The 23,611-nt window shown below is 37.6% G+C and overlaps 1 protein-coding gene across 1 annotated transcript in view; it reads left to right on the plus strand.

The window, feature by feature from the left end:
• The first annotated feature begins 8,887 nt into the window (after nucleotides 1-8,887).
• Nucleotides 8,888-23,611, plus strand: part of LOC149794320 (activating signal cointegrator 1 complex subunit 2-like) — a 72,659-nt gene continuing 57,935 nt past the window's right edge. The window contains exons 1-2 of the mRNA XM_089968480.1: nucleotides 8,888-9,047; nucleotides 15,732-15,893. Coding sequence (XP_089824606.1) covers nucleotides 8,964-9,047; nucleotides 15,732-15,893 — 246 coding nt within the window. The 5' untranslated portion in view covers nucleotides 8,888-8,963. The remainder of the gene's footprint in view (nucleotides 9,048-15,731; nucleotides 15,894-23,611) is intronic.

A 23,611-nucleotide genomic window follows, 5' to 3' on the forward strand; every position in this document is an offset into this window, starting at 1 on the left:
GAGAAACCTCCGTATGATACATAGAACCAAACTAATGCATGACATACAATCAGACCTAACAACTTGCCTACCTCCTACAGTAGAACAACTCGATAACTGCCTGAGTTCATTGCTCGACAAATATGCCCCAGCCACCAAGTTCAGAGTATTAATTCAAAAGTGTTCTCCATGGTATAGCAGTGTTAGGGACCAGCTTCGCACTGCTAGAAGAGACCGCCGTAAAGCTGAGAGGCTTTGGCTTTCCACCAGACTCACGATTCATAAGCAAATCTATCAAGCCGCTAAGAAGAATGTCACAGATATAGTCCATGCAGCAAAATCAGCCCACTACAGTACTAAGATCATGGAAAGTTCCAGCTGCAAAGAGCTCTTCGGGATTACTAACAAGCTAATATCAAGGAACAAATGTATACCACTTCCAACTACCTTCTCTCCAGTCGACCTTCCGGACATGTTTGCAAATTTCTTCCGTACAAACCATTAGCGATACGCTTGACAACACAATTTCAATTGACTCGTCGTCATCATACAGTTGGAATACAGAATTTCAGCGGCACCCATTAGCAGCATTTGAAGCTGTCTCTATGGATTTCGTATGTACAATCGTGATGAAGAGTGCACCAAAGTCATGTGAACTTGATCCAATTCCAACATCAATGCTGCTTGAGTGCTTAGATCCAGTATTACCTTCACTAACTGATGTTATTAATGTCTCTCTCATCCGGGGAATTCCCATCATTTTTCAAAACTGCCACTGTAAAGCCTCTGCTGAAGAGACCAACACTAGGCCATAACGATTTAAAGAACTACCGCCCAGTTTCTAATCTCCAATTCATATAACAAATCTTAGAAAAGGTTCTATCCCAACTTGCATCTCATCTGAATTAAAACAGTCATTTTAGCAATGTACAATCTGCATATCGCCCTTACCACAGTACTGAAACTACTCTTCTAAAAGTAGTTAATGGCATTCTCTATGCTTTGGATAGCGTAAAGATTACAGTCCTCACCCTCCTTGATTTGTATGCAGCATTTGACACAATAGACCATGATATATTACTTCACCGTCTCCAGCATGTAGTTGGCATTCGTGATACAGCCTTGCTGTGGTTCAAGTCCTACTTGGTCAACAGGACACAAATTGTATCTGCAAATGGAATACACTACAGCCCAGTTAATCTATGTTGTGGTGTTGCACAGGGGTCTGTTCTTGGACCTGTTCTCTTCATTCTATACACAGCCGCTCTCAAGTATCATAGATCATCATTCACAGTCTCACCAATTGTACGCTGATGACACCCAAATATACAAATCTAGCCACCCAAATGAAGTTGATGCTACAATCCCAGGTGTAGAGAGTTGCATTTCTGATGTGAAATCATGGATGACATGTAACATGCTACAGATGAATGATGATAAAACTGAGGCCATACTTATCACAACACAAAGACTTTCTCAGTTACATCCTTTACCTCAAACAATAAATATCAGTAACACTAACATTAAATTCACACAGTCAATACGAAACCGAGGTGTCACTCTGGACAGTACTCTCACGTTGCACCAACATGTCATGAACATGTGCAAGGCTCCATATCTTGAGCTGAGACGCATCAGCTCCATTCGCAAATATCTTGCAATTGATGCCACTAAAACACTTGCATGTTCATTAGTACTCTCAAGACTGGACTATTGTAACTCAATTATGTATGGTTCATCTCAATATATACTTCAGAAACTTCGAAAAATTATAAACACAGCTGCTCGGATCATACTTAGAGTACCACTATCAGAGCACACCTCCCCGCTGAACTTTACCGTACACTGACTATCCATTCGATCCAGAATCAAACACAGTTTTTTTTCTCTATGCTACGTTTCACTGACGGACTCCAGTCCAACATACCTATCCGACATCATCCATGTGTACGCACCTGCAAGATACTTACGCTCCTCTTCTGACAATCGTATACTCATTATTCCCACTACGAAAACGAAGTCATATGGACAACGTTCTTTTGCATAAAAGGGCCAGCAACGTGTAATGAATTGCCCACTGAACTTATACACAAAGACACAGTGATCCCATTCAAGAGTGCTCTTAAAACTCACTTATTTCGACTGCAGGAACAAACTTAAAGACCTAATAATGTTCCCTACCTTAAATATTTACAGCATGTTTTTATGTTTTCTAATTTCATAGTGTTTGTTTTCTGTAATAATATCATTTTCTATGTTTTTTATGTTATGTATGTTGTCTAATGTTGTAAAGCACTACGAGCTTCTAAAGATTAGGCGCTATACAAAGTCCTCATTACTATTATTATTATTATTATTATGTGAGATTCAGAATCCTTCATTGTGCTTCAGCGTAGCATGGGGAAATTCCACCCTCGGGATCAAAGTTTTGCGTCAAAAACTCATGGCTGGAATTTGCTTATCGTACGCCGCCGATTTGTATGAAGGGTTGTATTTATCCCACGCACGTGCACTCGTTGGCACTGTACATAACGTTTAGTCCCCTTTTTCTAATGTATGTCGATAACAGTTAATGCATTCGAATCGTTAGTAAGACTTCACGATGATGATACTTCACTGGAGTATTTTTCATCTAAACCACAAAATATACAAAACGTTCTGAATACTGACTTTTCAAACTTGAAGCCTTTGGAAAGAAACTGGTTGATAACTTTCAACCAGTTGAAAACCAAAATTATTTTCAAACTCCAAGTTAGACACTTCTAACTTCATGTTTTATTTCAATAATGTTGAGTTTAAACCCGCTACCACTTATAAACCCTTAGGCCTGACCTTTTCTGCGCATGCCAGATTGTTACGTCACAGTGATAACGAAATTAAAAGTGCATAAAACATTTGTCCTAAAACAGAGCGGCCAAAATGATTTCTTTTAAATGAAAAAAACATTATCAACTCATTATTAGTCATAACCTACACTTTGTTCTATTTTTAGGGGATAATTACTCGGCAGAAGACTCAGAAAGACTTGAGGGAGACCACCCCCACTCCCGGAAAAAGTGAATATATATATATTCGTACTGAGAAAGTAGAATAGCTATTTGTGCAGTGGTGTCTCACACACTTTTCCATTACTCTTGCCCATATCTTTTGAACGATATTTGTCTCCGTAAAGAAATCTGGAAGATACAAAGCATAGGAAGTGAATAGAACTGTCATCCACAAAGAGCTAGCGAAAGTACCATACTATTTTCATACAATTGACTCGTAGGACGAAACCCATTAGTGAAACGGAAAAGTGAAACACGACACCGATTTATTTTCTGATACCAGTAGGATGTTGGGCAGACGATAAGAAGAGTCGTGAGTAAATTCTTCTGATAAATCTTGAAAGACAAAGGTCGCAGATTAGAAACAAAACCTCTTCAAAACAAGAGCGCCACCAAATTGCAGTATCGGATTTCGTTTGACAGTCACCCTCGCAAACCGGAAGCGCCATAACGAAGACACATGCATCACGCTGTGAATATTTATGCATGGGTCTTACAGCCCTTATTCAGAATAAATACTTAAAAACCAGTTTTTTGTTCAGTTAATGTCTTGGTAAAATGTATACGATGCTCTTCGATAAAAATAAGTGTAGCCACTACATACACCGTTTATTTCATTCTCATCTTGTAAACAAAATGCCATTCTTACACAATATGTACATGCTGTGTACAACATCTGTTTCCGCCAAAATTGAAACAATGTCTTTCAATATTTAGTCATTACAATGGAAACGTATGTCTGCATCGTCCACCATCTTCCCAGGTTAGAGACTGTCGATCCACTACGTTCCACATTTATGTGTTGAAGCCGATCGACGAACCTTGGTTAGCGTATATCACAGATATATCTGAATCCAGCTATAGATTCTGTCCCAGAAGGAGGTAAAGTTCTTTTTTCGGATGTCTTCTTTAAAACGATACAACAGAGATCTAAAATCAACAACGTGAACAACTGGAAAAAGAACATCCATCTGTTCTCCAAGACATGGGTTGTCATCGGAAAGAAAAGGATACATATCGCTTCAAATTAACAATGATGTGGAAGCTTCAGAATAGTCCAAAATATCAAGTAGATGACAAAAACGAGATTAGATATTATCGAGGACAGTACGGTGTAAATCCAAGTACAAGTCGATCGCTATTTCATTTGTTGTACTGATTAATCATAACAAACAACATAGACCCTGATTTGCAGGCATGTCATGCGATGGTAGATCTGGGTTTATTTTGTTTTTGTAGTTGGATCCCACTTACACGTATGTACGGTATATCACACACACACACACACACACACACACACACACACATATAGAGGGGGGGAGAGAGAAAGAGAGAGAGTATTGTGACCATGAAAAGAAGATGCCAAATCGGTTTGGTTTTCAAATCTCTCTTTGTGAGATTTAGCTCCGTTATTCAGCATGATAATATACATGCTGGCCAGTACATCTGGAGAAGGAAGAACCACCAACCTATGGGATGCTACTGGCAAGCTTATCACAAACCCAGATAAATGAGATGTCAGTGTTATGAAAAGGCGAGCACCAAAGACCATTCGGCCACCCAGGCTTCATAATTCTTTTTGAAACTAATAATTTTGATGGTAATTTTTATTCACTTTTCTACCGAACGAGACTCAAACTCTCAAACGAGATTTTATAGCTAGTAGTGTGTTCATGCGGACCAGATGATCTGGTCAGTTTTCATAGGCCTGGAACCCCATCTATTTTCTACAAACTGGGGAATGTTTGCACATGCGTACATCCGCGAATGTAGCCGGCGTGAGTCCTCGTCATGGGTTTAGAGGTCGGAGAGCGGTGATAGGTATGAGCGGCATCATACAGGCACATTTAGACACTACTGTAGATATACTACCGTGGTTCAGTGTAAGTGGTGGTGCATCAGTGATATGAGCTCACAGACAGATCCATATTCTCTAGCAACAGTTTTCTCGATTTTTACTGACTGTACATCAATTACCTGTCCCGAGGAGCTAGCTGCCCGGTTCTGTATTTGTGCTCTGAGTGAGTTGCAGGTGGTTTTCCATCTAGACCAACACCCTTTCGAACTCAGTTTTTTTTTCTTTCTCTCACGTCGATAGCTTGTGGGTCCATCATAGTTCTTCTTTACCTATGCTATCATGGGATCAAATCCCCGACATGTTGTCATTGTTCGGCTGCAAAACACACACCTATTTGCAGCGAAGCACATTTCTTCACTGCTGCAACTGCCATTCAGTCATGGAAAATATCTTCTCGGGTAATGTTATTTCTCCAGTGATTCTGCTTTTCGGGTTTTTTGGCACCATGTTCACATAAAACACATTGATTACACCCTTGCTTTGTATCGTCAACGATATTTCTCATTCTCACTCAAGAACTGTTACACGGACAAATGCGCATTTTCAGTGGAGATCATTCTTGTCCTGGCTGAGTCGGTGTATTTGGTTCGATATAATTGACAAGGAATTTAATCGCGTTGGGTTTATCGGTGAATTCTACTTTACTCTTGTAGAAACAATCCCTGGCTGTTTTCACTTCTGGTGGTATAGTCTGTGACCGGGCTTTTTCGTGTGCTAATGTAATGATTCCAAGCTGACTACATGTTGGGGTGGGACTGCTCCAACGGTCGATTTCTATTTACCCCCTGGTAAGATTATATTTGAACGTTTATGATGGTCTGATAACGCCGTTCTCAAGCGGCTATCGATATTGGCAGACCCTATTACGAATCCAAAACTTCAACAGTAAATTCAACAACATCGTTTTCGTGCGGCTCTTCAGCATTCATCAAGTACATGTAATGCTAAAACTTAAACACAAAGGCCAAATACGGTAAAGCACCTGTCTGGAATGAGGTTGAGTCCTTCAAACTGAATTTTGCCTCTGGCGACTAATGTTATTGATACTGTATACGTGGAAGAAAAAAATCGTAAGCATTCCCTACTTGGTCGATAAGTGGTATTGGCGACAAAAAGCTAAAATGTCGGGATCATTTACGAACAATGACATGCTACACCGCCCAGTTTTATTTCCAGTTAAGATAAACAAGTATGATCCAAACAATCGCACATTTAAGATACGAGGCTTAGATCCATCAAAGACACTTACAAAAAGATGGAAATGAAGTAGGTCATTTAGAATGCCATGACTTTTTCCCACTCTTCGAGATTTAATATTCTTTTAACTTGGCTCCATGAAGTTATTACGCGTATTGGTGAGGAGATCTTTGAAACCAAGTAGTCTTTCGTCTCAACATCGACAATATCGTTGCAATTTCTAGTACGTTCGACCTACACACTCGCGTCTGTGGTTCCCTCTTTTTTCTTCTTTTTTTTTTCCTGATGGCGTCTCGCGGCTTCAAAACATCATCGAGGTCCATATTAGACGTTTGCAGTTTTCGGGTTTGATATTGTAAGATCACATGGTCGTTTCGGTTGACACCAAAAACAACCCTGTTGCTCAGTTCCATCGAATCAGCTGTGTTTGCAAACCCGGTTAAATCCACATCGACACCGCGTTCGGTCGCTGTAAATGTAATCAGGCATTTCGTATATATTTCATATGTAGTTTCTAAATGACACAGCCAAAGCAACAAACGCATGCAAGGTATGACTTCCCGCTAGTGCACGAATGCCTCAAAAAGATGTTCACATATTTAGTCGGGTTGGATCTGCAAATGAAGCGTTGAATTAAACCGATGTAGTTGTCCATCGCTGGAGTCCAGAGAACTTAACGTGGTAGTACATGTCCGTACGGATCAAAGTATAAAAGATGCAGAGGCGTTACCAAGTATGCGACTCAATGAATTCAAGTCCTGTTGACAAATCCACGTTAACGAAACCGGATCCTACCTGCGGATGATCATAAACGAAAGTTCATCCTCATAAAGACACCTCGGAAATGCTTCAATGATTTTGAAATCGTGGCTAAATCAAATTTAGTCAACTGCAATACCACAAACGAAGACTTTTACCCGCTATGACGCCCAGATCATCAAACGCATCCCCGACCGACTTTTTCAGAGCCACCCTGGTTGGTTGCTTTTGCATCGGCAAAAGCCGAAGCCACCAACAGCAATAAATCGCCGAGATAAATGGAAATATTGAACCATTTATGTTTGCGCCACCTCAGACTTCGATAACTTTAATGTTCTTTAATGTTACCGAAATGTTCTTTTGCTTGGCTTAAAATGGTTAAGGCGCATTTCAGTTAGTCAGAAAGGGACATTTCCAGTAAACTTTGCATGCGAAAACTTCTGTTTTTATTGCACTTTTTATTTTCGCAAGCTGGCTTTGGCTAATATCAACCTTAACTTCGTGATATGACATTACTTTTTAACTGTGTTGTTTAATTACGCACTTGAGAGAACAAAAACTACGGGTTTTCCACAGGCACGTCAGTACCTTTCAAGCAACCACATGTGCCCTCAAATATCGGGAAACGATGAAACAATGCATCTGATATGACGAATATAGGCGAATTTATACGTGCATTAAAGTGTATGTTGACCACGAACTGGTTGAATAGATCCAAGTGTTCAAAAGAAAAATACTAATTTGAGTACAACGTAATGACATCTTGTGAAATCTGCAGACCTGTATCGGTGTTTGATGTTGGTGCATGTACAGTCATATCTGTTGTGACACGAACACAACTAAGCTTGAAATAAATGCTAGCGCGTGCTCAGAGATTTGTGTATGATGCCTTCACAAGAAGCCAAAATAAAACTCTTACTTATGGCAGAAATGTCAAACCAAAATGTGCTCAGATTTCGAGTTAATGTTTCTCGAGACTTTCAAAATTCCGATTAACCGTACCTCAAAATGTTTGGATGATTTAATACATTTTAACATAATAATAAAATGTTAACTATTTTCATATATTTTAGATATCCCCAAAATTTAAACCCCATAATTAGGCACAAAATCTTTTAGATATGCATCTTCCATTCTATGGAATGAGCTATCAAATCACTTTTGAGAGCAATCAAATGTTAATTCATTTAGATCGTTGATTCTGTCCTGCAATGGCAAAAACTGTAAATGTAATATGTTTATAATAATATACTCACCCACCCCGTCACGATGACAACAACTAATGTTTGTGTAAGTGGTTTTTATTTATCTGCCCTGTCTTATGTAATATCTAGTGCTCATCTGTTAGCTCCTTTCTTTTGAAGGTGGAAGCTGCAGTCAGCATATATTTCTTATTTCAAATTTAGAGCGCCTGCATTGTAATTTCAATTTAATTTTTTACCAATAATTGTTTAATAATCCTAAATCGTACCATTAGTTTATCCTTATACTAAATTCATTTTAAATCACTGCCTTTTAAAAATGCTGTTGTTTGCTCAGGTTTCATTCGCCTTGTGTTTTGTCCAATTGTATGTATGTATTAATTCTGAGTTTGCATGTCTTTCGAATCATGCTTGTTGTATTTACTCATTTGTCTTATGTAATGTCGATAATAAGCTCAATATAATTGTTGTTTTAAACCACGCCCACGTTAACTTGATAATGTTTACATACGGGCTGCAATAGGTTTGACGTCTATATTCGTCATGATAGAATTTCTCATACTGAATCTGGGAAAATCTTGGGAATAAATTTTAACATATTCTTTGTTATACATATTTAGGTTTTAAACAAAAATACCAGGCTAGAAGGATTTTTTTCACTATCAAAGAAAACGGTTTAAAAGGATAAAAACAGAGTCAATGACCTACTGGAATAAGTCAGATAGTGGATGCCGACTCGTGTCTGTTAATTGGTAATCTACCCGAATTTGTCACTCAGTCGCAAAGCCCTATTATCACACTACTTAACCAAGTGTTGTATTCGGAATACCCATTATATTGTCCTTGGCAGTCTCATCGACGGACAGGATAGTGGATTTTAGGTGTTCCATATTGTGCAACATTCAGCAATTTGTTTGAACGATGAGCGAGTACTTGCCACTTGACAAACTCAAAATTACCACTGAAGCTAAACCAGGAGGCAAACAAGAAACATTTCCAGCCTTGGTAATGGGTTGTATATGGACTTGATAGAATCTAATTTATTTGCGTAACGAATTTTCGAGGATATAATTACTCTGCCTCACAGGGGCTCGTATCGTTGCTTACAGATTAACTGCCAGTCGTACATTAGTATAAAATAATACATACAATACGTATGACGGATAGTTAAATTTTAAGCAACGATACTAGCCCCTGCTCTGCCTCGTATCTATTTAATGTCTTAAGTGCTTTAAAAGAAGATTGTTAATTGAAGGACGGTATTTAATATCATAAAGGTTCAAACTGAAATCTCGGATTTTGTCACGATACATTTAGGGCTGCAAAGTTTACACGGCTTAATTTCGTTTACTGCCTATAAATACTTTAAACAAATTGGTGAACGAACATGCGTGTGGCTGTCATTGATACAGGAACATCCTCTTCCAATTATATATTTACATCGACAGCGGCATCTTTACAAAAAGAAAAGTTAGTGAGAATTAGCCATAGTGCACACTACACAACATTACACATCAAGTTAATTAAACAGAGGCTTGTATCGTTCCTTACAATTTAGCTGTCAGTTACACATAGCGTAAAATATTATTTACACTATATGTATGACTGATAGTTAAATTGTAAGCAGTGATACAAAACCCTGTGGTTAACGACTGATAATGCTATTAAAAAAAAGTTTCTTAAAGGACTGTATTTTCCTTTATACAAGCATGTTTAACAGAGCCCTTGATTAGTAACAATTGTTGATGAAAAGAAAGAGACATTTTATTTTTTTAAGCCACGTTCTTGGTCATTGTACATCTCATATGCATGTCTACCAGTACATCCAACTCCATGTCAAATATCAGTTTTGTTTTTGTCATGTACATATATGTAACCGTAGGAAAAATATCACGATGATACTATGGATGTCTTATATTCAACAAAGACATGTATTACAAACTGAACCAGACAACTCCTTTGGCCTAGTGGTGAGAGCATCCACCTCAGATGCGGGAGGTCGCAAATTGAACCTCAGCCAAGTCATACCAAAGACTTAAAAAAAATGGTACTAGCAGCTGCCTTGCTTGGCACTCACCACTAAGATGTTAGTGTTAGGAATGGTCGGCCAGGTGTCAGGATAATGTGACTGGGTGGGACATCATGTCACGTGTCTGCAGCATAATGTCCAAGTGCTAGACATAACTATAAACTGTCACACTGAAGACATTGTAGCAATATGACTAAAATTGTTAAAGCTACTTTAAAAATTCAGATCACACATGCACACACACACACACCAACTGACACTGTCCTAATTTGAGATGAACACACAGCAAATGGAACAGTCACATGCTGAGAGAGATACAGCATCCATATTGTAATAGCTGTCAGCTGTTCAGAATGTGTTGTGAGTAGAAAGTTGAATTTATAATCATACTGAATCAGAAGTCTTAATTTCTGTTATTGCAAACCATGTACATATTTGGACATTTTGGTAATCATTGCAGCCTTACATAATCCAGCCATCAAAGTTTTCAGTGGTTGGATGCATGGTGACAAGATCAGGGATTTTAACATTTTATAAAAGTCACCTTGCCCAGGGCAAGCCAGCTGGAAAATTCAACTTGCCCTTGGGAAACTTGAGCTTGTTCCAAACATAATATCCCAATATAAGAAGAAAAAAAAGATTAAACAAAATATGGCATATTTTAAGGAAATTATCTTTTGTGCATACATAAGATAGCAGATTTGTATCATCAACTACATCAACAATAATGAAAACTAAACCGTAATGATTTATTGATACTCACAACTGAAGGATATTTTAATACTTTTTTTATCCATTAACTATACAATTATCTATTGGTCATCTCAAATTAGGTGTATCTCACCTGTAATTATCATGTAAACAACAGGTCATAAACCCTGCTGGCACATGCTACATTTGAGGTAAATCAGTAACAATTTGATCAAAATAATCCTGATTCTTAATTATTAGAGACAAATGCCTTTTATTTGCAAACACACCTGTCAAAGAAGCCATATGGGTTATACTGTTAACATTTAACAAATACATGTAATCATCTTAAAATTGTCAACACACATCAGAAAAGTTTTGACAAGTTGACAGTTTTGAGTCGGCAAGCTCACTAACTATTGGAAGCTAGGTCATGACTACAACGTCAAATAATCACTGATATTATGATTAAAATGTAACCAATAAGTTTAAATATAAATATTTATTCTTTATTTGTCAAAATGTGGTTTCGGTAGTAACTATTTACATTATCATGCATGCATGAGAAAATGTGAGACAGACCATGAAATCTGCTATAAGATGGAAATGAAATATGATACATGAAAGAAACTTTGGTCAGTTTTGTAATAGAAGAATGTGGTAACTGTAAATACTAAATAAAGGTGTTGATATATATGTACTGGGACAAGATTGCAGGGTAAGAAATCTTGGAAAATAAAGCATTATGAACAGATTATGTCCCCTTTCTCCATCTAGGTATGAATTATTTGGACTTGCCCACGTGCAAGTACCTTATAAATTTTAGCTTGCCTCAGCTGAATTTGAGATTGTCCTGGGAATCGGGCTAGTGGATTTGCAAATCTTTGCAAAATAAATAAAGTTTTATTGAAGCATGGTAAGATATAAGGGATGTGGCAATAATTATCCAGTTGAACTTACCAACATCTTTCAAGTTAACAGTGTGAGTTGGGAGGGAGTTTCAGTGGGACCATGAATTCATTACGAGATAGCACATGATACTACAAGATGTGTTTGTTGGTATGCTTCAGAATTAACTACAGGGTATCATAAGATGACTACAAGATGCCATAATATGTGTTCAAGTGTGCAAAAGATAACAAATGCAAATATCTTGTATGTACATACATTTTGATTGTGAACCTAATTCAGAAAAATCATACAAATTACATGTAATTGAAATGGAATGGGCTTTATCAATAATACATGTATTTATCAATTGGAAACCAGAAAAAAAAACTACCATACAGGGTTAATGAAACAAGAAATGTAATGAAAGCAGAGTAATTATTTTCTAGTTCTTTTGACATTTTGGGAAGGTGGGTTCTTGTGGTTTGGCAGCCATTTTATTCAGTATTGGAGTTAAAATGGTTAGGTGGATTCTTTGATTGTTTTAAAATATTGTTCATACTTTGGAACATGTATGAAAAAACTAAAATTCTTTTGTTTTTCCTCTTGCATATGTGTCTCCCAACTTCTGTTGTGACTCTATATTTTGTCATATGTTCACACAACCTATAATGTCCTTTTTAAAAGCAGTCTAAAATCAGTCATCTGAACTCTAGTCACCTCTGTTAAAATCTGGTAGCTTGTGAGGTTTCCAGTCAGTTACACTTTTCAGCTGATTGTTTATTGACTTGGCCTTTGTTATTGATCCACAGGTCAACATCAGGTTTGTTCTGAAAAGGAACTGCAACATAATTCATATAAAAATTTCATCATATCCTTGAAATATATATGGAAGATGGTAAATTTCTAAAAATATGTACTGTTTTATAAAATCATTAACTCTGAAATCAAATGTTGATGGTTCTAAGCTTTGGTTTACACCATGATGGCCCAAACTAACATTGGCAATTTTTTGCAAATCCTTGACATTGCATCCCACCTTTTTACCTCACATTGTCTTTAATCTGTTTTTGTGGAAGTGTGCAAGGGCCTTTGTAAGAGCGGTTTCCTCATCACTGCCAATAACTAAGTTACCTTCAAATATTGCCACAAATGTGAAAAAAAACTCTGCAGTACCTGAAAAACTTGCAATCAGAATGTAACAAAAATGGGCTTTTTGTTACAGGGTGTACACTTATGCCCATATGTACAACAATTTGGTAACCGCTCTGGTGGTCTAGTGGTTAGAGCGTCCACCTCGGATGCGGGAGGTCGTGTGTTTGATCTCCGGCAGAATCATACGAAAGACTTACAAAAATGGTATTAACAGCTGTCTCACTTGGCGCTCAGCATTAAGAGGTTAGTGTTAGGACTGGTCAGTCTGGTGTCAGCATAATGTGACTGGGTGGGACATCATGCTACATATCTGCAGCATGATGCCCAAGTGTTAGACTATAAAATGTCACACTGCAGACATCATAGTGATATGACTGAATTTTTTTTAAAGCTACATTAAAAATCCAAATCACACACTCACACACAACACATTGGTTATTGTATGTTACAGTTGTATGTTACATTTGTTTGTTACAGTTGTAACAAAACATCGTCCCATATTGAATGCTCTATCACAATCAAATACACATAAGAGCCATGTCCATTGCCAAGAGTTTACCTTTAAGTCAAGACAGTTTACCGTCATATATCTTTTCTTGAATATGAATTACTAGTACAACTGTAATAGGAAAATTTTCCTTTGTATATGAACTTTGTATGTGGACTTCAAAGCAGAGTACTTATCACTCTTAACACTTCATCAGCAATAGTTTTGGGTGGCTTGTTTATTGCTTTTTTTTCTGTTTCTTTTCTCTATTCATTTTCGTTAAATTTGATTGGTTGAGGTGGACACATAGTCTCTTTTCTGTTTTTCTGCTTCTCTATCCTCATAGTGTCACTGGATCTGCTCATTAGTATGGCCTCTGTTTGATAACAACAGAGTAGATTTGTATGGCAACGACTTTCACTAATGTATTGGACAGCACCAGCATCATTGACTTGATACAATTTCCTTTCTGTCTGCTGTAGAAAGTTATCATCCTTCTTTCAAACTTTTTGTTCCCTTTTAGCTCCAAATAACGCTGCCTGACTTTGAGGACCTTTCATGGATCTGGCATATTGGTGACCATGTTTGGCTGCTGTGTACCTACATTAATACACATTACAAGCCTTTTGCTTTTGTTAATGTTTCTCAAGGGTCCACTAGCAAAAATGTCATATTCATCTATATACAGCCTTTCCATTCAAGTTTTCCATAGTTTTCAAGAAAGTTAGCATGTTTTTCTTGACGTCCAATTATAACTTTGATAGGCAAAATTACTCCATGGCCCCATAGGAAAGAGCAGGTAGATTTATTTGCACATAGGATAGTACTTTCTGTGGGAACTGAAACCTCCAATGTAGCTGGATGCATTGTGTGCTTACATCCCCAAGATATGCTCCTGGCCATGGACCTGAGAATTCTCATCAGGGACTTCGATCATAGTGTCAAAGGACATCTACTTTCACCCTGGTAAAGTACCATACCAGGGTACTCGCTTATAAGTCGAATCCAACTACAAACAACATAGATCCTGATCTGTTGCAGCATAATGTGCCTGCAGATCTGGGTATGTGTTGTTTGTTTTTCTGATTACTCCTAACAAACTGCACTGACACAGATCTGTCAGCATATGCAGTGGCAGATCTATGTCTGTGTAGTTTTCAGTTGGACTCATAAGTAAGAATATACAAAAGTTGGAATAGGTAAGTAGATTATAATTTTGTTTTTTGTCATTTAAACACAGATGACAAGCTTATGCCAAATGATACCAACTGTTTCAAAAGCTTGTCATTTCTTGTGGGATTGTGAATGGATTAGTATTAATTCGGTCAGTTTTGAAGAATGATAAGATGCAAGGGTTGCCTTGTCCCTTTGCATAGCATAAATCGGAAAAATTGGTCAGGAACCCAACTATGACCAGGTTTTAATGCCACAGCTCTTGACCTATGTGAGAATGTCACCACCTGTTGGGGTATATCATGTCAGGGGGATGGGGTGTGCCCTCTTGTGATTATGTCAGACTGATTTTGAAACTTATCTCAAAACAGAGACTGTCAGTCACACTGTTTAATAAGGAAACCTTTCTTGTTTTCTCTTTGTCATCACGATTTTGCTTGATTTGAATAATTGACCAATACAAATAGCTAAAAGATTGGCCAGCATAGACTGGTTAAATCAGTCAAGAGTGATGATGATTGTTTAGAGTAACACGTTAGCCAGATAATTTTAAGTGATTGCCACAAGTTAAAGAACTCCATTGTTTTGGGCCTGTAGTAGCTCTATAGTAATGACCTACTGGCATACAATTAGCAAATTGTTTAAATCAGTTGTTTGTTGAAACATTGTTTTCAAAGTTGTCAGCAGAACATTGGAAATAAAACATATACAAAGATGATCTGTTTTATGTGTTTATACATTTAATGAGGGCTTACTCAAAACTCATCATTTTACACATTAGTTCAGAAATTAATTCAAAAGCTACAAATATAACAGAAACATAATTCATTCCAGCCACCAAAGGTTAAGTCATAAAGGTTAGACAAGATCAGGGTTGCAAAAATACAGTATTTAGAAACTTGTCACAAGGTGAAAAGTTTTATCAGTTAAAAGAAAATTGTATATAATTTTGTATGAAGTTTGAAGGATTTTCAAGAAAATAATTATGCAATTTTATGAAAGTTTATGTTCTAGGCATGTAAAACATTTTGGGACATTTTTCTAGCCTGGTATATCAAAGAACTTGAGACTGCTTAGGCAGTTGAAACATACTGTGTATTTAATACTTTTCCTGAAAACAATCATTGATAATCTGTTATTTGAAATATGTTTCAGAAGATCTGCCTCTTTATTATCACAATGAACATTTTTCATCGCATGATAACAATTTAGATGAAGAATTTCAGTTTAAAATCAGTTATAAATCTGCAGATTTATTTCTTTACAGCATCCCCGATGGGTTGAGAAGATTCAGTTTGTTAGTTACCAAGCACCACCAGTAGATGCTAGTGACCGAGGGCCAGTTGAGGAATGGTCAGAGAGACTAAAATTCATAGAAGAGGACCTACATTGGCTTTTGAAACAGCCATATGATAAGTTCTGGTGTCAGGTACAACTATTATTTGGATAGGCATGGATTATATCAGCATAATTTTAATTTGGAAGCTATGTTTAAGTTCAGAAATGATAACAGAGATCACAGGCTCTCAAAATAAGTTGAAGTCATTTCTCCCTCAAGGCAGAACAGAGAAGTGAGAGACCATCAGAGGGTATTTGTGAATTTTGATCATGATAACAAAGCAATGCAGAGTACAGCTCACTCGATTTTTTTTATTTCTCCACCCATCACGTTTTGGACAGTTAACCCTCCTTACACGCTCACACTGTGGAGGGATAAATACGATGCAGCTCATCACCATCATTGCACAGCTCATATTGTACTTGGAGGGGTTGGGAAACTTAAGAGTGATAGGTACTTGAATAGTCAGTGCATGAAAAACACCCATTGGAACCTCTTTGATTTCAGTTTGGATACCAAATAAAGAATCATCTTTATGTCAATTAATCTTTTTGATAAAATTTGACAGAATTTGTTTTGAAAGTCAAAAGTATTCAGTACAAATGTATTTAGTGTAGTCGGGTCTGCTTCTCTTGCATGCCATCTATTTTCCTTTATCATGGATGTTAAAGATTGATGTTGATGCTTAATTCAGTTTAAATAGTTATCTAAGCAATTTTACATCAGGATCAGAGGAAAGTGGGTCATTGAGAGGAAAGTGGATCAATGACATTAAAGTGGGTCATTGAGATGAAAGTGGATCAGTGACATTAAAATAGGTCAATGAAGGAAAGTGGGTCACTGAGAGGAAAGTGGGTCACTGAACTTATAATTTTAAATTTTAAATTTATTTTAAAAAAATATAAACTAACTTGTGCACTGACTTGACATGAAGCACAGCTTTTATGCACAATTCCATTTCCACGTGACATGTACTACGTTTTAAAATAAAGAACTTAATATGCCAGTTTACAGAATTGTATCATATTTATGCTAAAATGTAGAACATGTGCTTAGATACTTGGCAGTGCATACTGACAACAGTAGTGCATGTTCACATGGTTGTGTAATATGCAGACTGAAGCCAGCTTCAGTTCAGATGCAGTAACCCAGGCATCTGCAGTCTACAGCCGGATCTGGTTTTGTCCAGTTATTTACATTACATAGTATGGCTTTAAAAATCACTTATCCAGGGCCCTAGTATGTACTGTGACAGGTCAACATTGATTCATAAATGTGTCACATATTAGCAGTAAAAAAATGGCATTTAAAATTTAGATTATTATAATGAAAAAGAGATTGCCTGTGGAATATCATACTGGAAAGAACTTAAATGATTATTGGTGATGAATTTTCAGGTAAAGAAGAATGTCTTCTATTATTACAAAGAAATGTATGATAATATGTAAATTGAGAAATGTTTAGGTTACACTTCATATTTATTTTGCAGTTTTTGCCCTAGATTACAGCTAATGGTCACACATTATTCTCACCACTGCAACTCGGGGACTTGGTTCTGATGATGTGTGATGTATGAGGTGTTTCTCCACTTTCCATCCCCACTGTATTGTGTGGAAAAACAAAAATTCGCCTGATCTCTAGTGTATTGTTACTTTCAATAATAATAGTAATCATAATAATGTGATTGCTTCATTGTTCCAAGTGGTTAGAGCATCTGCCTCATAAGTAGGGTGTTGTGTGTTGTGGGTTCAAATCCTGGCTGAATCATACCAAAGACTTATAAAAATGGTATTTGCAGCTACCTCACTTAGGGCTTAGCATTGAGGTTAGAATTAGGACTGGTCTCTTTAGTGTCAAGATAATGTAACTGGGTGAGACATGACGCTACACGTCTGCAGCAGGAAGCCCAGTGTTAGAGACACTATTAAATGCCACAATGCAGACAGCATAGCGACATGATTAAAATTGTTAACGCTACATTAATATTCTAGATCACACAGATACACACATCATAATAATGATGATATATGCCAGAAAATGGCCATTGGTTTGCCCTACAAAGGACCATGAGTAACATTTAAGTTTTATCAGTAAAATTATTTCAGTCTGTACAAAAAATGTTATGAAATGTTGAAAAACCTGGGCATAGACTTTTGAATAACATTTATCATATTTTTTTTAATGTTATTACTTAACTGCTACAGTTGTTTAGTTTTATCAAGCCTGTAACTACGACAGTCCTTAAAGTCCATAATCAGCAGTAAAGAGTTTAGTTCCACTTTTAGCACCCTTTCCCCAGTACATTTTTTGATAGATAGTCGAACATATTAAAGCTCAGCAAGGAGCACCAACAATTGTATATAGTGTTTTTGGAGCACTAACAATTGTATTTGGTGTGTCTGGAACACCAACACTTGTATTTGATGTTTATGAGAACCAACACTTGAATTTAATGTTTCTGGAGCACCAACTCTTGTATTCGATGTTTCTGGAGTACCAACACTTGTATTTAATGTTTCTGAGAACCAACACTTGTATTTTATGTTTCTGAGAACCAACACATGTATTTAATGTTTCTGGAGTACCAACACTTGTATTTGATGTTTCTGGAGTACCAACACTTGTATTTGATGTTTCTGAGAACCAACACTTGTATTTAATGTTTCTGGAGTACCAACACTTGTATTTGATGTTTCTGGAGCACCAACACTTGTATTTGACATTTCTGGAGTACCAACACTTGTATTTGATGTTTCTGGAGCACCAACACTTGTATTTGACATTTCTGGAGTACCAACACTTGTATTTGGTGTTTCTGGAGCACCAACACTTGTATTTGACATTTCTAGAGTACCAACACTTGTATTTGATGTTTCTGGAGCACCAACACTTGTATTTGACATTTCTGGAGCACCAACACTTGTATTTGATGTTTCTGGAATGCCAACACTTGTATTTGGTTTTTCTGGTGCACTGACACTTGTATTTGATGTTTCTGGAGCACCAGCTCTTGTATATGGTTGTTTCTGGAGCATGAACACTTATATATGGTGTTTCTGGAGCATCAACTCTTCTATTTGGTGTTTCTCGAGCACCAACACTTGTATATGGTGTTCTGGAGCATGAACACTTGTATATTGTGTCTTCTTGATCTGAAAAGCTTGCTATTTCCATCATATCCCAGTTTTTTTTCTTGTCAGCAAAGTACATGTATATGCAAGACATAACTGTAGGTACAAATTTTGATGGCATTGTTCTCTTGTAGACATCAACATTGCTGTTTTAATTAAGCTCTATTTCTATGATACTATTTCATGAAAGTTATGAATGTGATGACTTATTCACCTTGAGACATGATTTCATGTATTTTTTCGTACCATTTGTATTTTTTGTACACCTTCCAGATATCAAAATAAAAATTATTTAAATGTATCATAATTTTTATTACATATCACTTTGTATTTTTTTAAAAATCCATTAAATTATCGGACATAAAACTTCTACTAAGAAGATTTCTGTTTGCAAGAATGATCAGAAATAGTGTATTGCCATTTTGTTTTTACAAAAATTAATAATTAATTGTTGGTGAGATGTATATGCATAGGCACCTGCAGTTAAGGTCAAGAAGGTCATGTGCCCCCCCCCAATCATACTATATATATATATATATATAAAAATTCTGACAAGTTTAATTGTGCAAATGCTTTATTTTCAGACTGTTTACTATCCTAACTTTCCTGGCCATGACTGACTGGCCCCCCCCCCCTGTTATCGTTAATTAGTTCTCCTTATTAGTCCGTCATCATAACAAAATGTGCATTTTAAACTGTGTTCAGAAGATCTTTGATGTTTTCTTATCCAAGACCACAGGCCATTGGTCAGCTAGTCTTATTGTTTCATTATAGTCATACAAACATAAAGTATAAAATCCTAGTCATTTTCTGTTGTAATATGAAAGTCACGTACTCCATTAAATCGATTTGTATATATATCATCCAGTATCTCGCCAATTGTACCCTGATGACACCCAAATATACAGATCTAGCCACTCAACTGAAGTTGATGCTACCATCCAAGGTGTAGAGAGGTGCATTTCTGATGTGAAATCATCGATGACATGTAACAAGCTGCAGATGAATGGTGATAAAACTGAGGCCATTCTGATCACAACACAAAGACTTTCTCATTCACATCCTTTACCTCAAACAATAAATATCAGCAACACCAACATTAAATTAAATTTGCACAATTAGTATATATACTATCTTTTAAGTGTTTGTTCTGTTTTGACTTGGATATAATTAACATTTTATTGCAAATCTATTCTGTGATATACCCGACTATTATCTTTATTGGTGAGTTCGAATAACAAGTAATGTGCTTGATCGCTTGTCCTTATAACATCTGCTGTATGGAAAATGGCTTCAATAGCACATTGATAGTTACCTATTTTTAGTTTTTGAACATGTTCCCCAATCACATTACGTTAGAAATATTAGCCTGCTACCTGACAAATTCTATTTCAAATAGACAAAGTGCAGTAACTCTTGCCTGTCATCATAGTTTTTAGCTTTACTGCTGTACAGATTACATGTCGTACAGTTCATCATCTGACAATCCAGTTGTTTTTGTGTTCCAGTAGGCCCATTAAATTTTTCTTTTGTGCAGATTTATTGATCTGCTGCAGGTTGTATGCATTATTTTACAGTTTCTGCCAATTCTGAGTGATTTTGTCACCTTTCAGGACTTTGTCTTTTTAAACCTCCATCCCACCATGTTATCATTGAACTTATGCAAGGTCATTATGAGTTTGTTTGCCTTTGACTTTGTTCGCTTACTGTATCGATTATGGAGCTCTTATTAGTGAAATTCTAAAGTGCTGCTTGATATTTATGCTTATTTTATTTGTATTTCATGCTGTTTTGATAGAATTTTGGTTTAATTATTAACTGAGCATTGTTGTTGTTGTTATAGGGTTTAACGCCATTTTTCAGCACAATATAGGCTATACATGGCAGCCAGTATTAATGGTGGAGGAAGAACCCGGGAAAACCCCGGAAAGAACCGCTGACCCACGAAAAGTTACCGGCAAGCTTTCTCACATATCCACATTGGCTGAGCTAGAGACTCGAACCCACGCAGACAGAGGTGAGATGGCAGTGATCCGTGACGGAGAGCGCTTTAGACCACTCGGCCACTCAGGGCCCCCAACTAAGCATTATGCATAAGTGCATAACAGGGCCATTGTGATACAACACTTTCACTTCTCTGTTAGTTACATTTAGTGACTTAGCAGTTTCCAATACCTTTCTAGTTTCCACTTTAATTTCAGCAGAATGTCTTTTAAATGCTTTATATGCAGCTTCAGAGCGTTGAAATCTACTATGACTCTTGTTTTGTTTATATGCACTGTCTATGATATGCAGCTTCATGGTCAGAGGAAGTCCTGGCTACCATTTTAGTCAGTGAGTCAAATACTAATTTGCTAATCTGTGCTTTGTTTACTAAATGCATGAAATGCACATTATAAGCAATAGTCCAATCAGCATTGAAGGGAAGAAAAAAAACAGAATAATTAAAGAAAGACAACCTACAGTTCATTGAAGGCCCCAAGTGGCTGAGTGGTCTAAAGTGCTCACCGTTATGGATCATTGCCATCTTACCTCTGTCTGTATGGGTTCAAGTCTCCAGTTCTGCCAATGTGGGTATCTGAGAAAACTTGCCAGTAGCTTCACATGGGTCGGTGGTTCTTTCTGGGGGTTTTCTGGGTTCTTCCCCCACCATTTATACTGGCCGCCATGTATAGCCTATCTTATGCATAAAAATGGCATTGAACCCTACAACAACAACAACGGTTCATTGTTGACGATACTGACTAATTGGGGAGCCTTTCTCAGTTTAGCCAGCCCAGTGGGCACAATTCCCCCGTCATGTCCAAGTTTGGGCCTGTAAGTCAGGCACATGGGGTTCATGCTGGATCCATTTGATCCAACTCTTAATACTGCGGTATCGTTACCAGTTGTCCAGCCATCCTGACATCACCAGCTATCCAGCCATCCCAGCATTGTAACCTTTTCATTGCAATGGTCCAGTCAAGCAGTTCATACAGGGATCTTATTGATAGATCCATCTGTCTAGCCATGCCATCAGCGTCTTATCTCTACTATGTCAGAGATTTCAGTGAGAAATCTGTCCATTCATCCAGGCCTTTGTAGTTGCCAGTACTGGTGATTGCTGGACTGTCTTATATAGCACCAGCACCCGGGCCAACCACAGAGCATTCACACCAGCCGTCAGTGTTGGCTATGTCGGACTTGTGATTACTCACTGCCTACCCTCAAGGGAGAGCTAGTGGCATTGTCATCTACGACCAGCCAGAGTTATTCATGCCATTTGGCATGACATATACAGAGCTACAAGTTGACCTGGATGAGGACCCAGTACACAGTTAGTGTGATGAGATGCCAGCAAACCCATCTTACCCATCTTATTCAGACCCGACTATGGAGCAGACTGAACTCAGCTTCCTAGCTGCCATCAAGGAAATCTATTGGGTGTTGACCATTTCAGAATGACCTCCATCCTCCATCCCCTACCAATTAAATAGTCAATGCATATGTGGATTTTGGGAATAAGGAAGAGATGCCATCTTTCTAGCTCCTTCCCCAATTGGCAAAGATTATAAAGATTAACAACTTGCTTTCAGGTCAGATTGGCAATCCAGGCAACTCTAATGCTTTCTTCTTGGAAAGCCAGGGTACAGTAACTTCCTCCTCTCACTGGTATCATATGCACTCCAAATCCTTCAGTACAGACCTTGCAGCTCTCAACAAGAATTTGGCAGCTGTCCACATGATTGCTCCATTGTACTACAGAGTGGATAAGAATGTGTTCCATGCCACGTCCAAGCTGGTTTGGAACATTGTAGTGTCATGCTCTATGTTAGATTTGGCCTCACTAGCAATTTTATACACGCTGAACAGTCCAACTTTAGCCACACCTGGGCATCTCGCATTATTATGGCCAGTGCCTTGATGGCTTTGGCCAGTTTAGACAGGATTCATGTCTTACCTAAACTGCACCATACTCTTGCTTTATGGATGACCCAGTTTGGAATTTGATCCTCAGTTGCTTTTTGGAAAACTAATTAAAGAAATTTGTAATCAGGCAGCTCAGGAACTGACCCTCAAACTTGCTGTTCCCCACACACAAGCATTTGGACCCTCTCAGCCCCACTATTGCAAATGGCAAAGGGATGTGCAATGGCCCCCAGATGGGATTTCTTCAGTCAGTTATACAGCAATACCAATCCCAACCCCATGTATAGAGGCCACAGCCTAACCAACATAGGAGGTGATCATACAGAGGTGGGAAGAAACAGATTTTCTTAACCTTCAAGCCTCCATACTGTAAAAACATTAACATACCCTCACCACTGTCTGTAGGCAGTTTCTCCAGTAGTTGCATCTTGCAACATGCAGAATGGCATTCATGCCAAGCCATAGGGGAAGTCCTTTTATATGCACATTATCATGCATGTGTAGATGTCCAGGAACTAATCCTACACTGTTCAAGCTTGACACTTGAAATTTGATTCAGTGTAGATCGTGTCAGCACTCCTTTAATATCAATCAAGCTCCAGGGGCATGTGCACATGTTTGAAAATTGGCAGATGTGATCAATGTATAGGCATATGTCAGACTCGGTTCCTTGTATGATTCCATACTTAACCTTTGGGGCATAACATCAAAATTATTGAGATGTTCCGATACTATGACTGTTAATGAAGGTACTAGGCATGAAAAGAC

Source organism: Sinohyriopsis cumingii, chromosome 8, assembly GCF_028554795.1.
Source record: "Sinohyriopsis cumingii isolate HCF-2022 chromosome 8, ASM2855479v2, whole genome shotgun sequence".
Lineage (NCBI taxonomy): Eukaryota > Metazoa > Mollusca > Bivalvia > Unionida > Unionidae > Sinohyriopsis > Sinohyriopsis cumingii.